Below are 18,740 nucleotides of genomic sequence, written 5' to 3'. Positions count from 1 at the left end.
CAAGTAATAATGGCGCGGCGTAGTAAATAACATCTCTTCCATTCTCTGCGGCGTAGTAAATAACATCTCTTCCATTCTCAAAAAATTGATTAACAATAGCTAAAAAGAAGTATTTCATCATGAACGTGTAAAAAATACTTGTCCCTTAAAGTTTTATGTTAAATAACATATTTCATGAAATAACATATTTCAAATCGATTCCAAACAGTTGTGAGAAGTCCTTTATTAGCCATTGTTAATCAATTTTTTGTGTACATGCGTGCAGGGAATAGAAGAGTTACTAATGTTATTTTTATCGTTACTGATAATTATTTATAATAGGGGACTTTAGAGATTCTAAAAGTAGAGATTGGCCCGGCATGATGTTGTGAAACCAGAAATCACGTGATCTTGGAAATGTACGCCAATATATCAACGCCAATTTCAATGAGAATCTTAACAGCAAGCTGGTAAGATTCTCTTCTAAGATTCGCTTCTCTTACTTTCATATTCTCTTTTCTCATTCTCACATCCGTTTCACAACATAGCAAAGCCAATCATGGATCGAGTCGGCATTGGCCGAGCTCTACTTTTAGGATCTCTAAGATCTCCCTCCTCCATTGACCTTGACTTTGCCATATGTTGTTATGATCCTGAATGACCTCCAACAAGTTTTAGCCATCGCTCGTTATTCGTTATAAAGTTATTAACAGTCAAAGTTAGTAATATTTCTTTTCTTTATATGAAAAATCAGATAACTCTAGGCAGGGAGGAAGATACGGAATAGACCGATTAAAGAAATATGACTTTCCACTCGAAGCGAGTTCCACCCCATCTCCTCTCCTGCCAAGAGGCGTTTGACTTTCCATGCAAAGCAAGATCTAAATGAAAAGTTGTATGCTTCTTAATAAGGGAGGAGATGAAGTAGAACTCGTTTCGCGTATTCACAAACTATTCGTGCGCCTTTTTAGAAGATAGATGGGATGGAATTCGCTCCGTGCGCGCGTGGAAAGTTGTAAAATATATATTAAAGCAGAAAATTTGTTTTACGTTAATTGAAACAAGACATGATTTTAAAAAATTTTTTTATAATAACTTTTTACGAATAACGAGCGGTGGTTAAAACTTATTGGAGGTTACTCAAGGTCATAATATATGTCAAGATCAAGGTTGCTCTAATGATAAATAATTACTCTTTATGATAATAATTTGATAATGTTGCAATTTTTAAGACTATATTTTTAGGACTATAATGATAATTAACTTAACGCTGAAGTTACGCTAAGATTAAGAAAGTCATTTTGAAGAGTAATTTGTCATCATGCGTTATTTACTGAAAAAAAGTATTAAGTAATCTGTACGCATCAGGGAATTATTTTTCTATACAGTAATAATACTAGTAATGATACAGTAATAATACTAGTAATGAATAAAAGTAACTAGTTATAAATAAAAGATTTATACTTTTTTTTCAGCAATGAGACTGACAATGAGTGACTTTTCCAATCCGTTACAAATATCGTCACAAAAAATTCATAAATTATCATTAACTATTATCATAAGTAACAATAAAAAATAATCGCGTTACAAATAATGCGTACTTCTATTACCTGTGTGCATTGTGTGTGCATATAATTTTCTTTTCCAATATATTGAATTAGAGAAAAAGTTTTTTTACAAGTTGGAGCATAATTGAAATAAGTATTTTTTTAATTGTTTACAAGTCTCTTATTAAAGATCTCTTTTTAAATTGTTTACAAATATCTGCCGTTTTGATCAATCTTTTGCCATTTTTCAGGTAGAGCCATTATTCCATCAATATAGAACTTTCATGATTTCTCGATAGAAAGACCGAGATAAATGATTTTGCAAACCTTTTTTGAAGTCAAATTTACTCTATTAAGAGAGTTCTACAAAGACCGAAACAAATGGTAATCGGACGGTGCAAGATTAGAACTATAATGGATTCATCAAAACTTTCCAGCCAAGTTCTCTCAATTTTTGTCAAGTCATTAAAAACGTCTATGGCCTAGCATCATGATGAAAGGCAACATCTTTCTATTGATCAGTTCTGGCCGCTTTTCCTGAATAGACTGATCTAATTACATTAGTTTTTGAAAGTAGAGATCGGACGTTTTGCATGGCAGCAACAGTTCATAATGGACGACTCCTTCTCAGTTCCATCAATCATACAGCATCACCTTCTTTGCGTCAATCTAGGCTTTGCGATTGTTTGTGATGCTTTATTTTGTTTCAACAATCTTTTTCGAACATTATTATCATATATCCACTTTTCATCGATGATTATCAATCTTTTCAGAAAAAACTTAATTTCGTTTTGTTTCAGTAGCGATTTATAATATATAATAGAAATTTGATTCATTAAATTTTTTACCGCTAAGTTATGTAGAATCCAAATATCACGCTTTGTGTATCCAGCCTTACGCAAGTGTCCCAAACGGTTTTATTAGCTCCTTAACACAATAGGCTGACCAGAATAATGTGCATCTTTGACATCTCACGCAACATATGATATTATAGTAATCTTGCAATAATATTACAAATTTGCTATAATATTGCATAAAAATATATCAGTAATATTATATAAATATTGCTATTAAATGTCCGAGGTAAATTTATTGCAGAAATATTTTTGTGATGTTTTTGTAATATTATTATAATATTAAGCAATATTTCTACATATTACGTTAATATTTATAATATTGCAATAGTATTTTCATATATTGTAGTAATATTGCAATAATATCACACAGTAATATATCAATCATGTCATTTAAATATTGTTACAAAAATAAATATCCGCAAAAAATTCATTGCAGGAATATTTCTGAAATATTTTTGCAATATTGCTGCAATATTATGATATATTACAATCATTAATCTAGTTTTATTAATTGCTAAAATATTATTGCTTAATATTACACTCTAAAATATATATGACAAAGTCATAATAAAAAAAATTAAAAACATGAGAAAAATATTGAATGTTAGAAAATTGAAAAAATTATAAATGAATATTAAATAGAATTTTAATAAATACAAATAAGATATAAAATATAATACAGCTTATTAATATCCATTGCAAGTTTTGTTCATTTATATATCTAATTCATATATCTAATTTTTATATATCCAATTTATATTTTTAATTTCTTTACACTTAATATTTATTTAATAATAAATCAAAATATAATATTAATCGTATCTTATGTTAAAAAGATATCATTGCGATAAAAAGCATTGTAATATTTCAACGCTATTGCAGTAATGCGATAAATAACTGCAATGTAATAATTGAATGATATTGCTGTATTATTATAGTACGGTATATCACATTGCAATTATTAAATGATATTGCGGTAATATTGTAATGCGATAAATTACATTGCAATATTTGAACGATATTACGGTAATACTGTTTCGTGATATATCGTATTGCAATATTTAAACAATATCATAATACTTTAATGCAATGTATCATACTGCAATATCTGGACGATATTGCTGTAATATTGCATTGTGATATATCACACTGCAATATTTGGATGATATTGCTATAACACTGCATTGCGGTATATCTCACTGCAATATTTGGACAACATTGTTATATTGCAAAATAATCACATTGTAATAATTTAATAAAATTACTACAATATTACAATGTAATATCATAATTAGTATTTATATAATATTGCATTTCAAGTTGCAATATTACTGCAATATTGTAATCTCACTGTAATATTATTGCAATATTACAATACATGCTCTGTGGGATCGAAATTTCCATTTCGAAATCTGTTGTTTGTTTAGTTAGAGCATCTTCTCCATAAACACAATAAATTTTTTCTGCGGCTTGCGCAGCGTTTTTCCCTTTTTTATAATAAAAAAGTAAAATGTGTCGGAAATGTCCTGATTTTCACTCATTTTCAAATTTGATTGAATGCGTCAGTATCGTTCAAATCTATGATCAATCTATTTTAAAATGTATGTTGTATGAAATAGCACGTTTCCAACGATATATAATCTAATACGTCACACAATAGTGTGACATATTAGATTATATATCATTGGAAAAATCGACCAAATCTCCATCTGTTGGCTACATGTAAAAAGACTTTTTCCCTAACCCAATATTATTATTGGTTGAATATTTTGTCAACTAGACATTGTTGTCACTTATATTTTTGAACCGTTTTACTTTTGCTCTTTTCTTTTAATTTTAGACACTGAATACAATATCAGCGGAAAAGAACTCTACCATCGTGTTTCCACTACCAATCGATATGATGACATACTTTATGAAAGCTTTACCGAGGGAATAATTATGAAAAAGAGAAAGGAAGAAAGCGTACGTCACGTTTCGCAAGATACAACGACGGAGAAGAAGATTAACAACTTTTCTGAAGCTTTATGAAGGACGTTTGGCGATTTATTCATATATTTAACATGCTTGCGTATTACATCCATAAGCTGTGTTCGGGAAGTGTGCTATCAGTGCTATTATGGTTTATTCTCTTTTTACCGGTGCAATCATAAAATAGATACGACGAACAAGCGTACTAAGTATCAATATGCTTAATTACAGGATCAATAACATAGTTCAATAGTAGCGATAGTTCTTTCAAAGAACTTATTTATTTTTAGAACTAATACCTAATATTTTTTACACTTTCTTTATTCGATACTATATTACACTGTAATTGCCTTATCTCGAGAGCTACAGTAATCGCAGTGGAAATATGGGTATCACTTACGTAGGATTGGCGTTACCTTAGAAAAATAACTCGCGCGTTAGCGATTCTTTTTCCTAAAAATAATTCATTATTGATTTGCAAAAGTAACTCATTACCGTTACCATCACTCAAAATGTGACGAATCGTTACTTTTTTATTATTTTTTTTTACACTAATAGAATATTATAGCGTTTTTCGTTCATAGAACTCATGCTTTAAAGCTGTTGTACACAAAGATCGATGTAAAGATATATCTTTAATAAAAATATAGAAACGAGTTATACCTCAAAATCATCAATACATTTTATTATGTTGTTCGATAAAATATCGAATAGTTTTGAGCTATTTTATCAATTGAGATATGTCATTTTTACATTTAAATTAGAATAGTGCGCACTAATTCTGCCAATGAAAAACGCTATTATATGAAAAACATTATTTTTTTTTTTCGTTTGCAAGGGGAGAAAAATCTTTGTAAGCCCAACTATTTGAGGACGATCCAGAGAGACGTCCCCGGAGGAAAGACACCCAGGATCCAAAATCCCTGAGCGTGCAGGATTCAATGCGGCTGCATCCCTGAGGATGACTGTCCCAACTAACTACTGTAAAACTCTCCCTATGCACAACTACCACATGAGTACTGAGGAATGCCTCGGAATCGCCTACTCGGCATTTTATCAGGGCAATATGCAGATTTTTGCGATAAATATTCTAAAGAGAAGTCAGAATTCTATCTTTTAAAGGAATAAAGCTCAAAATCTAATAAATGTGTGTGTGTGCGTGCGTGCGTGCATGCGTGCGTGCGTGCGTACGTGCGTACGTGCGTGCGTGCGTGTGCGTGCGTGCGTGCGTGCGTGTGTGTGTGTGTGTGTGTGTGTGTGTGTGTGTGTGTGTATATACGGTCTAGTTAGGATTAAAACTTTTACATGGCTAAAAATAAAGTAAAATGATAAAAGTAACTAGTGAAATCATTACTATTACCCCTAAAATATAACTACGTTATTATGAACGTTATCAGAAGAAAATGTAACATCGTTATCCATTCGTTATCGAAAAGAATAACTTATAACAGTAACGACGTTACAAGTTACTTGTCAACCCTGTATTTATAACATCATTGATGGAATTAGATAGAATTACTGTCACGGCTCATTATGTGATAGTAATAATTTTCCAGTACTTCTAGTATTAGCAGTGTACACCGGAACATCCTTGATGAAAATTTTTTATATAATGAGGAATGATGAAATATTACTAAAATTGTAATGATCAGTGATAAAATATTACTGAAATTGTACCTAATCAGAGACGTTGATGTGACCTTTATTTTATATCGAAGAGGTTGATGGCTGATTAATTGATTTCGACATCGATCTATTGTTGAATCGACTTCTTTTTAATTAAATAATAATTAGCAAATGTATACACATGCAGTCAAATGTTTATATATATATAATTATTATATATTTATATTATACTATTTCAAGCAGTTATAAAAGTTATATTATGTGATTATTCAAACTAAGTCGGTTTTTTTAAGGTACATTTGATTATCAATCTGTTCAATGAATTGAATCTGTGGAATGAATGTTATACCAACGTCACTTTTCTGACTGAGATGCATCGGGTATATATTGTATCAATTGCTCACATCGCTAATTGCCAATTAGTAATTAGCTAAAAGGCCTCGGTAGCTAGGCCTCGGTAGTCTAAAGACTTAGGACGCTCTCACGGAATGCAAGAGATCCGGGTTCGACTCTCGGCCGAGGTAATATTTTTCGCAATAAGAATTAATTATTTACAGATTTTAATATGTCATTCAATATTATTAAAAAAATGCGAATAAACATCAAAAATTTGTTAAATTGCTAGTCAATTTAATTCGTGATATTACTGCGGTAATTTAGTAGAGCGTTTCAAGACCAAAAAATCATTTCGGCGCGCGATTCTAGGGATTACATACATAGTATATAAATTCACATAAGAATCATACAAGCATTAAGATTCAGCCGTTTGAGGCTTTGATTTCTATAATTTATGTTATTACACATATACGGTCCTATAATATATTATATTGTTAGTAATTAGCTAATTTAAAATAACATAATTTCATTGGTAAAGCTTAGTAAGTCATGGAAAATTAGTAAGTTAAAACTTATTAGGAAATCGATGTGAGTGGTGTGTGCAATTGAACTATGTGTAAGTGTGCTGCTCCCGCATGCATCTTAGTGCTATAATACCTAACGATAGTGTAATTGACTAATCAGGACAAAGAAATCTATAAACGTACGTTTTAGACTATATTACATTCATCCATTTTTTATCGCACGACAAATTTTTCAAACATGTCAATATTGGCTGCAGGACAAAGAAAACCTCTATTCCGCAGCCAATCAACGTAATAAATAATGATAAAATTATTACTGAATTTCGTATTGAAATTATATTAATTGACCCATTTTCAGTATAATTTCATTAAGATTTTATTATAATTCGTTAATATATATTTTATAAATAATTCAATACAAAATGTTATTGTATTTAGTTTCGCGTTGGTACAAAAATACAATGCATATACTAAACTATATGTGAAAATCATGAACAAATGTAAACATAAAACTGCAGATAATCGATTATATAGCTCTGCTTATACAGAAAATGGCAACTAAATTTTACATATGAGAACTGATACCATCTGGTATCGGTTCTCGAAAGCGGTGATTCTAGAAAGATGAATTCAACGCTTTTTGTTATAATATAAACTGATTTTTTTATTTTTCAACAGATTTCAATATTTTTTTCATATTTTATTAATTTCAATATTTTAATTCTAGTATTCCTCTTTTGATAACTTTCATTAATAAATCTATAAAAACAATATATAGTATATTTCGTTTCAATGTCATTACCTTTAAAATATTTTCATTTTAAAATTCATAGTATTTGAGCATATTTCAGTGTACTATAAAACAGTAAAAATACTATGTTTTACTTATTTCATGCATTTTCAAAAATATTTTTAGGATTTATGATACTTCATAATTCGATGTTTAATTTTCCTAAATAATCTGTATAAACATTAAATATATTTGCATTATTTTTTATTATTTTTTACTCTTCATTATAATTTCAGTATAATTTCAGTATGATTTAGTGTTCAATTTCTGTGAATAAATCAGTACGAATATTAAACATATTTGTATTAGTTTCAATATTTTTATTACTTTTCATTAATTTTTATTCATTATGTTTTAAATTTATAATATTTCCATATTAAAAGTATGAAATATTTTCAATAATATTTCAGTCATTTTAATTTCTTATTTCAATGATTTTATAGAGTATTTAAGAGATTTCAATCGATTTACTTTCATCAGGGATATATCCATTATTCTATCTTTATCGTTAAATGTAAAACAAGGAAAGATAGATGCGATGGTAGTATGCTTTCCGAACGCAGCCATAATATAGATAGACGGAACAATTGTCTCCCCTTTATAAAAAAAAATAATATCAGCGAATTGTACTGTAACAAAGAATGTAAGAATGTAATACCATTGTCATATAGACTGGACTGAGTGCCGCTTTAGACGGCTGGGCGTCTGCACTAGAGTGAGTGGTACAATTCGCGCAATTAATGCTTTCCAACTCTGTTTTTGCATTGCGTGTTACTTTCCTAGTTATTTTGACACACACACACACACACACACACACAGAGAGAGAGAGAGAGAGAGAGAGAGAGAGAGAGAGAGAGAGAAAGAGGAAAAATTGTAAAATCATAAATGATTTTTCCCTCACAAAGAAAACACCAAGTGACAAAAATCGATTTCTTCAGAACTATGGGCTAAAGGCTGAAACGTTGTATCGTTTTTTTTTTCGCTCAAGAAGCCTATAAAAAGCGCATCAAAATCCCCGATCATCTGGTGTTTCCCTTGTTAGTTTAATCCGCTCTATTTACAAGAAAGCTTTGTCAATAATTGCGGGACACCCTGTATATTATAATGGATCCAAAAAAGTGAAATTATATCAATCGGAATCTAATAGTGTGCAATAGTTAGTATTTTATGCGCCTAGAAGAAATGTCCAAAACCCCGATGTGATCGGATATCTTCTGTTTTGCCAAGAGTATCAAAGCTTTCAAATTTAACTTAAAAATTATGAAATGTTAATTTCTGGATCAGTGATGTCTTTTTGATTTTATGTTTATTATTCGTTTGGTTTCAAATGTGAGCATAAACACTATTTTAATTCGTCATTTTGAATATTGGATTCGCAATTTTATATCAACGAGTTCCCTAATTGGATCCAAGATAATTCTGAAAGAGATTTATGTTCTTCGTTTTTTTAATTCTGAAAGAGATTTTGAGAGAGAATAAAAGAACAAACATGATTGAAGGAATATAGGAAATTCAGATTCGAATCCTCGTCTACCCAAATAACATTTCGTGCTAAAGCAAAGCAGTGTAATTTATTTAGTGGTACTTGTTGTCATAATGTTGCCATGATAATGGCAAAAACATTTGCTAAATAAAATTTTGCTTGCATGTTGCCATAATTGCCAAATTAACATTTGTGCTTTTGATGCTAAGCAAAATTACTTCAATATTGCCATAATCAAATACTTTTATCATAATTGTTGCCGCAAAGTTACTGTAAAGTTACTCTACTACAGTTTGTCTATTTATTTGCTTGCAATATTGCATCAAATAAAGACTCATGTTGTTAGCAAATTGTTTGCAACATTTTTAAACAAATTTTCAGCAAAATTCCAGCAAAATGTTATTTGAGTATGTATTAGCAAACCTTCCTGAGGGGCAATCTAATAGTGAATTCGGTTAAATCCATTCAAAAATTAATATTTCATAAATTTTAAGTTAAATTTGAAAACTTTGATTCTCTCTCTCTCTCTCTCCCTCCCCCCTCTCACCCTCTCCCTCTCCCTCCCTCCCTCTCCCTCCCCCTCCCTCTCTCTCTCTCGCCCTCCCTCCCCCCCTCTCTCTCTCTCTCTCTCGACAGAACAGAAGATATAATACAACCGCATCGGGATTTTACACATTTCTTCTTGATATAAAATACTAACTATTGCGCATTATTAGATTCCGATTAACACGATTTCTTTTTATATATACAGGGTAATATTAAATTTCGGTCTCACCCGTGAGAAGATAGAGCGGACTAAACTGAGTCGAAATCTTCTACCTTCTATTTTGCAGTTTGCATAATAGTTAACGAGATATTAACATTTAAAGATAGTCGAATACGCGCATCCGTCCGACCTACTATTACCAAAGGTACATCCCACGATTGAACGACGCGCAGGCCGAAAGGAGCGGGAATGGCCTAGCAGGTGCACCATGCCGTTCGAGCTTAGAGGCTCGCGGTGTGCGGGACGCTTATCTCACTCCCCGCGCGCTTTGGGATCAGTGAGGTCAGAGTCTCCAAACTTCAAACGGCGCGCTTGCCAGGCCATTTCAATTCTCCACTACCCACGCGCTAAGTTAGCAATGGGAGTACGCTTAGCATAGTAGGAAAGCCCATAGCACATACAAAAACGTAAGACCATAAGACGTAATCAATAATTGCCCAATCACGATAGAGACCGAGAATCCAATCTTACGATTTCTTTACTGCTTATGTGTTACGATCTTACATTTTGTATAGGCTTAAGCTCGGCGGACTCGCGTATTCAATAATCTTTAAGAAACTAATATCTCGTTAACTATTGCGAAAATTGTAAAATGGTAGAGGACTTTCCGTCTCAGTTTAGTCCGATCTACATGTTCATGAACTCCGTCAGAAGAATTATCAGATACCCTGTATATAATACACATATCCATGAGGAACACACTACGTCCATACGATGTCGAATTGTTGCAATTTTAATTCAGAACGGACATAGTCTCAAACAGATACAGATTAAATTGGTTGTTTAATAAAGTACAAAAAATTAGGGTGCCTTACCAGGGCCCATCCAAAATCACAAATATCTGCTGGATAAAATATTAGAAACTATCTTATATTTTAATAATAGTATCAAACGACAGTATGCAAAAATGATGACATAAAAAATAATTAACTTCTTGTACAATTTGTTCTAGTGATAATTTGGTATCGTTGCATTATTGAATTACAGTGTACGTTACAAGAGGGTTTAAAATTTAAAAAAAAAATTTTTAAAAAAAATTGAAGGAAAAAAAATATTCCGATCTGTAATGAAATCAAGAATTGCACCTTCACCAAGGTGAAATTATGTTACTCGATATATTTTGCCACTTTAATATTAAATATGATCCTTGACCTATTATTTTTTTGTGACTATTATAATTAATTTTTTTTTATTATACGATCTCCTCTCTCCCCTCTCCCCCTCTCTCTCTCTCAGAAAATTCTATGGCAATATTTGTGTATAGTTAGTCAAAGAAGCGTACCAATCCGTACCTATTATTAAGTTATACGTTAAAAGTTACATTCAAATATTTTTTTCTCTCATTTCATCATTAAGAAGATGCTGGAGTGGCCAAATTGTTGAAACTTTACAGATAGATATATCTTCGAATTTACTGAATAAAACAAAAAGTCTTTTTATAGCCTGGTTTAATCCTACCCTAGTGAAAAAATTTCGCTGAAATTATTCTATTTTGGAACATTTCAGCGAAACTACTAAAAATTTGTTGAAATTTCATTGAAAATGAATATTTCAGCTAAATATTGAAAAATCGCTGAAATTTTTCTGAAATTTCTTTGAAATTTTGTTGAAAATAAATTTTTCAACTAAAAATCGCTGAAATTAAACTGAAATTTTTCTAAAATGCTGAAATTTTGCTAAAAAGTTCCAAAACGTGAAATAATTTCAACAAAATTTTTTCACCAGGGTAGGATTAAAGTAGACACAAAATTTGATAGTGCTGCAATAGATTTATACTAAAATCGAAGAAAAAGTTAAAAACTTACATTTTTTTCAACTCATAAAGCTATCACCCGACATAGATGTTTCCTTAATACAAAAGTTTTATAGCTCGTATGGACCAAAACGACAGTGCAGCTGTCTACTAAGCGTATTACTCAGACAATATTGAGTTTATGGAACTAAGATAAAAGTTTGAAAAGTAAAATTTATATCTAACTGCAAATGATATGTATATGAACGTTGAGCGAAGATTTGGAATGCCGACTCGTAAACAAAGCAATAATTGTATCTAGTAGATATTTGATATTACAAAAGATGACGTTATATATTAAATAAGGACAGATGAATGCGACAGATGAATGAAAGATGTCACTATTATCGAGTTTGGAATTAAAAAAAGTCTGTACCTATCGAGCTCTATCATGTTCGGCCATCGCGCTTCAGTATTCCCTTAAAGGGATTCTAAACCCTAAATCTTAACCCTAAATCTTAAACCTTAAACGATTATCGAACTTGCTTGAGATCGATAGCACAGACTTTTTTAATTCCAAATTCGATAACAGTGACATATTTGATTCGTTTCTTATATTATATTATATATTGTTCTTATTCAAACACATACATCTGTTCTTATCTAACACCATCTATCGCAAAACCGCGCAACTACTGCTACACGGAATTTCGGTTCTGTTGACATTTCCAGTTTTTGTAAAGCATCCATATACACGTATTTCCCACTCTAAAAAAACTTTCTTTCTAGATTTTCAATCTTACAAGGGAACACAATCAAGTGAACCTCTTCGATTTAAATGAGCTTTTAGTATGTTGTTGTATGGACAAAAATAGGAGACACATATTTTTTTATATGTGCTGAGTCGCACGTTAAGGGGGTGAAATTCTCCCTTGAAAAAATTGTTTTTTTTCTTTCAAATTGAGTATCGTCAAAACTGTAAGAGATAGAAAAAAATTGTAGAATGAAAATTGAATGCTATTGACAGTACTTTAGAATTACAATAAAATAGGATTACAATAAAAAAATGTTTTTTTGTATAAATAAATCATTTTAAAAAATATTTTTTTATTATAGTTCTAAAGAACTTGAAGCCATTCAATTTCATTCTGAAAATTTTTGTCTATCTCTTACATTTTCGATGATATTCAATCTGAAAGAAAAAAACCGATTTATTTTATGGAAGGATTTCATCCCCTTAATGTACGACTCAGCATATATAAAAAAATACGTGTTTCCTATTTTTGTCCGTAGAACAACATATTAAAAGCTCATCTAAATCGGAGAAATTCACTCGATTGTGTTCCCTTGTTAGTTCTACAAACTTGGTATCGTTCGTTCCACTAATGTGGTCTCGGCTGCACTTATTTTTAAGATATGGACTCTAAAACTCTTATATCAAGCAAATATATACCTGAGTGACAACTGTACAAACCAAAAGTGAATTTTTTAACTTTTTTTCGATTTTTTCATGAAATCCAGTACAGCTGAGGATCCTGTTTGTGCATACTTTAATTCTTTTACAAGTGATGGGAAGTACTTTCATTAATGTATTTTTTAATGCTCATGTGAAATAAATAACATTCTTTCATTAAAAAACGCTACGAATTAATTCCAACACCTAATATAATAACAATTTTGCAATCCGTAAATCCAATTCGGAGATTTTTCACCGAGTGGAAATGATGGTAAAGTAAAACAACTTTAGCATCCCCTTAACCTACCCCAGAATTTTGCACACGTCACGTTTGATAAACTTCAACATTAAAAAATTAAATATTTCTATGATAACTTGATTTATTGAAGAACCATCTTAAAATAAACATGTTATTATGTCCCAATTGGACACAAGTTAAAATGGACACATAATAATTCTGATTGAATACAAATTTATGTAGAAAAAAAATTTCCTATGAATCCAGTGATACAACAGCAAATTCTTTTTGCAAATATCTGCAAAACTATTTACAGATGTAACAAGTAAAATTCGTTAAATTATGTTTGTTAACCCAGTAATCAAAATGTGTTGTAGTTGTAATAGAAATAAATATATTTGTTAAATAAACAAAAAATAATATAATTATATATAATATTTGGAGATAAAAAGCTTAATATGAGATTAAATTAATTAATTAAAACAAAGTAAAATGGAATTACTTCTTTTTGTTTTATTAGTGTATATTAAACTGACAAAATTTTGGACATCTTGGATAATACTAATAACGGCGGTATTGTAACTTTCAAGCCTTATAACTCGAAAAGTACTTTATGAAAATAAACTTTATTATACCGTTTTAAAAAGCTTTTGACATCGGCTATTAGATTCTGGAATCAAAAATAAGATGTTCAATTTAAAAAAATTGATATGATCTTGACATGATATTAGCGACGCTATTTAAGGTCAAACTATGATATAAGATCTATTAAATAGATCTTTTTAAACCCTACAATTTTTGTCTACAATATTTTTATCAAAAATGCATACTTTTAGCCAGTTCGAAACTTTTGGCGGGCACTAATATACAATTGTACATGCATATACACATATATTTATAGGCATTTTGAACTACGTGTCAAAATTTTATCGGACTTTAAAATTATTACTTTTATTGAGCATCAAAATTTAATTGTGATATTATTTCAATAGTTTACATTTTTAAGTTCGATAAAATTTCGACGCGCAGTTCAAAATGACAACAAACATGGTATATACAATATGTATATGTTGGTACATATATAATAACGTACCTGAACCGAATAAGGCTCATCTAATTAATTATATATTTTTTTTTAATTCTATTTATGGAGATATTGAAATTAACTAAGTGAAAATTAAATCTTTATTTTATTCACTCATAAAAGTAAAATATATTGTTTATATAGAATATTTGTAAATGAACGAAAAAAAGAATTCGTTAAACTCAACATTCGGCCTTATTATTATACATGTATATGAATATAATAAAGCTCAAAAATAAATTAAAAGTAACAAAAAAAGCAAACATTATTTTTCTAAATCAGTTTTAAAATGATTATTAATAATGGAAAAGAAATTCCTTAGGACTCTACTCTCACATTACAATTATCTTAAATTTTGTTTGTACTAACTCTTTAATTTTGGAAATTTCTAGCAATTTGAATGCAATTTTAACTTCTTAAAAGATAGCATTAATAAATATAGAACTTGTCTATCGTATTTAACTGAATACTCAAACGAATTATCTGCAATATACAATTTCGTTTGTTCTCTTTATACACTCTTGAAATATCTTACTGTAAACACGTTCTAAATTATCTGATCGTCAATATGTAATGTAAGTGAATCCAGTTTCTTTAATATTTTTTGTATTAGTATTTTATGTGTTTTATTATTTTTCATGTTATTGTATATTGTAGATAATGTAATTGGTATGAGTATTCAATTAAATACAACAGACAAGTTTTATATTTGATAATATTTTTGAGGCTTCCACGGGTGCTTTCTATATAAAGATTATGCGTTTCGAGATTTTCTTCCGTATCCAGATCCATTTTGGAATGCCAACGTTTCGTGAATCTTGCAGTCCATTTCATCATAGCAAGAAGCAGCCTGATACTGAGCTATTCCTCCAGGCCGTTTCTTTTATGTTACGCTGCTTGTTGGAGGGGAGGTGGAGGAAATTGGAATATCTTCAATAACCGAGAGAATGATTTTCCATATTTTATTTATGTTGTAGCCATTATCTCTATTTAGATTGTTATTTTTGTATCTCTATATAATGTTGGCTATTGTAGTCATTTTGTCAAACAGTATTTGATATCCTGTTTCGATGTTGTGTTCTGATAACGCTAATTGCGTTAGAAATTCTATATTTATTATATTATATTTGACGAAATAGTAAGCAGTCTGTACATATTTAAATTTACACAATGGAATTTTTTCAAAAACTATTGAAGATGATCCAATAATAAGAATAGAAACGTCTGTAATTTTATTTTATTCCGAAATATATGGTATTCTTGCATACCAATAACCTGTGTCTTCTATCTTCCTACGAATTATAGATGTCTCTATTTTATAATCACAAGACAACTTTAACGGCGTAAACGAGATATTCTGATATATGATAATTTTTACATGTTTTTGTTATATACTTAACACATAACATAATTATGTAAATTAAACGTAATTAAATTGCATCCATGTACTATTCGATGAATGAGACACAACAAATACAAAATACATTTACATCACTAAATCATACTGGAAAATGTAAATTATTGTATATATGTTTTAATTATAATACATCTGCGGGAACATGTACCGTAGTTTGTAATAGTTATGTCACTAAAATTATGAGATTGCACTTTCCTATAAAATTACATCACTATGTAATATAATTTTGTAAATTATACGTCACTTTTTCACAATGTTTGAGCATATTTTATTACATTTGTTTTTGCACGTTGAGAGGAGTAACTTTATTATATAAACAAATTAAGGGACCACAAATGTAATCAATTGATAAGAAAATGATCGATCAGTAAATCCTGATAAAAAAGTTGATAGAAAACAATAAAAAAAAATTCTATCGTCTTGAATATGAAATCTGGTTCGTAAATTCAATGTGAATCGTGTATATACGATAGAAAATGTATACGGCCTTGTAGGAATTTTTCGGTAAGATCTTTATTATTTCTTATATACAGATTCCATATATAAGAAAATTCGATAGAAAAAATAAGAAAACTATTTTATCTTTATCGTTTTGAATATGAATTTTGGTTCGTAATTTCACAAAATGTGTTATATGATATTTTATATTAATGCTATCATTATCACATTATCACATTATCATTTCTTTTCGCAATTAAAAATCATGAATGTATAAGAATTTGTCGAAAATTAAATCTCTATTATTTTCTATCGTATTTTATTTTACTTATTAAATACAAATTTGATGTAAATATAAAAAATAAAAAGTAAAATATTTTTTATTCTCATATTTACATCATATATTCATCATGCTTGAAATACGCCGTACATTTATATGCATATACATATTTTTAAAAACACATATGTAATATCGACGGGATTCGAACTTAAGACCTATGGAGAAATAACTCAACACGCTAACCCTAAACTATAATCGCACGCATATCTGGACAACTTGGAATTTGATTGTTATTCAACTTCTCATATAAGTTCTTATGGTTCATTTACTATAGGCTGTCAATAGTATCAATGTGGAATTACATACATCGAAAGGTCGTCTATCAAACTATAATAGGAAATTTTTTATCATAAAACTCTCAAAAAAATATATGTATAAATTTTTATAGTCTACCGATTTGTAAATGTCAATGGTTTTCAAATTATAGAAATCGAAATGTTTTGTGGAACATTTCGATTTCATGGGAAACAATTTTCGCACCTTTCCCACATCTGTCCGCACCTTTTCCGCACTATTTCCGCACTTCTTCCGTACCATCAATATGGACAATGAATATGCTGAGGTATTTCGATGCTCGAGGTATTTCCATTCTGGAAAGAAGATGGAAATTTATGAAATTTTGTTCGTATTTTTCATATAGATATATTCTAATAAGTTTTCCAATTTTCTAAAAAAATGAAGAATTTTATAGACTTGGCTTCTTACTTTGCTGAAATATCATTATTTAAATATCATATTGGTAATAATTTATTTTGTAGTAAATTTACGATAAACTTCTATAGGTATTTCTATTCTGTAAGGTCAGACAGAAATCTATGAAATACCCTTCGTGTTTCTCGTATATATTTAGATGGAACTTTCAAATCGTTAAAAACCATTCAAATTTTATAAAGTTTCTTTTGTACAATATCGATGGAAACTCAATGACTACATTGTAGATCGAGAATAATTCATTCTATATGACGAATTTATAATAAATTCTTATAGATATGTTTATTTTAGAAAATCATATAAAAATATGTGAAATTTCATCCGTATATTTCATATATATTCAAATATGTTTTCCATTTCTTCTAAAAAAACAATGGAACCTTATAGACTTATAAGGAGAGACTCACATAAGTATTTCACGGATTTTGATCAACTTTTGTATGGTTATTCTGGAGCACCATAAAGTAATCCCTGTAAATTGCATCTCTGCGTATTTTTCGAGAAAATCATGATTTTAGGTCACAACGACGGATCGTTTTTAAATCTGGGGGAATTGATAGATATTTAAAAAACGAGTAATTTTTATGTGTGTGTGTGTGTATATATATATATATATATATATATATATATATATATTAGGAAAATTAATTTTTAGTATACATACGGTTTATTTCTCGTTAATCATTTATAATGTTCTCTAGCAAAATGATGCACATAATGATGGGTCATAGAAGCATGCAAAGCATACTATCTTTCTATATCATGCGCTTTAAATAACAGTCTTAACCTACAGAGAGACACAGAAGGTCTTCATAAATCGTATATTCCAATTATAAACAATGTTTAACTTTGCATTGCCAAGATTTATCGCAGTACAATCGAATTTGTCGAGAACGTTGGATAGTTTTCTTTATTCTTTATTTTATACATTGGACATTTTTATACACTTACAATTATGATACTAATTTTTATTTCTTTTGACATCAAAATTTGACGATTTTTTTCAATATTAACATGGATTTTCTCAATTGTCGGACTCTGAGATGAGTTTTCACCGGAGAGACGTATTATGCTTGTTTTAAAAATTTCTTAGTTTTGATAACTTATAACGTTTTTATATTTCTTTATATTCTCACTAGAACAACGAAAAACTTTCGCAATCAGTCAACCAATCGCTTGACGAGCAATTTCTGTTTCTCTGACTTAACACTCATCTAATTATGTAACGAAACAGTTGCTTTCTTAATCTTTGAATAATAATTTTTACTGCGCCGGAATTTTTTGTATATCTGAAGAGGACCTAAATATAAGATCGAAACATGTAATTGTACTTAGTATTGTATTCTGTAGCGTTTTATTTATTTTCTTATTTTCTGCAGTTCGTTATACCTATTTTCAATTATACTTATGTTAAATGAATAATGGAGACTTTTTATATTTTCTGA

The 18,740-nt window shown here is 29.6% G+C and overlaps 1 protein-coding gene across 1 annotated transcript in view; it reads left to right on the top strand.

Moving 5' to 3' along the window:
• The window catches only part of LOC105149103 (band 7 protein AGAP004871-like), a 67,990-nt gene extending 54,741 nt beyond the window's left edge, over positions 1 to 13,249 (top strand). The window contains exon 3 of the mRNA XM_011061280.2: positions 4,224 to 13,249. Coding sequence (XP_011059582.1) covers positions 4,224 to 4,322 — 99 coding nt within the window. The 3' untranslated portion in view covers positions 4,323 to 13,249. The remainder of the gene's footprint in view (positions 1 to 4,223) is intronic.
• The last annotated feature ends 5,491 nt before the right edge of the window (positions 13,250 to 18,740 follow it).

The sequence above is a fragment of the Acromyrmex echinatior genome, chromosome 10, assembly GCF_024713525.1.
Source record: "Acromyrmex echinatior isolate Ae372 chromosome 10, ASM2471352v2, whole genome shotgun sequence".
Taxonomy (NCBI): domain Eukaryota; kingdom Metazoa; phylum Arthropoda; class Insecta; order Hymenoptera; family Formicidae; genus Acromyrmex; species Acromyrmex echinatior.
The sequence above is the reverse complement of the archived record's forward strand: the minus strand, read 5'-3'. Positions and strand labels throughout refer to the sequence as shown.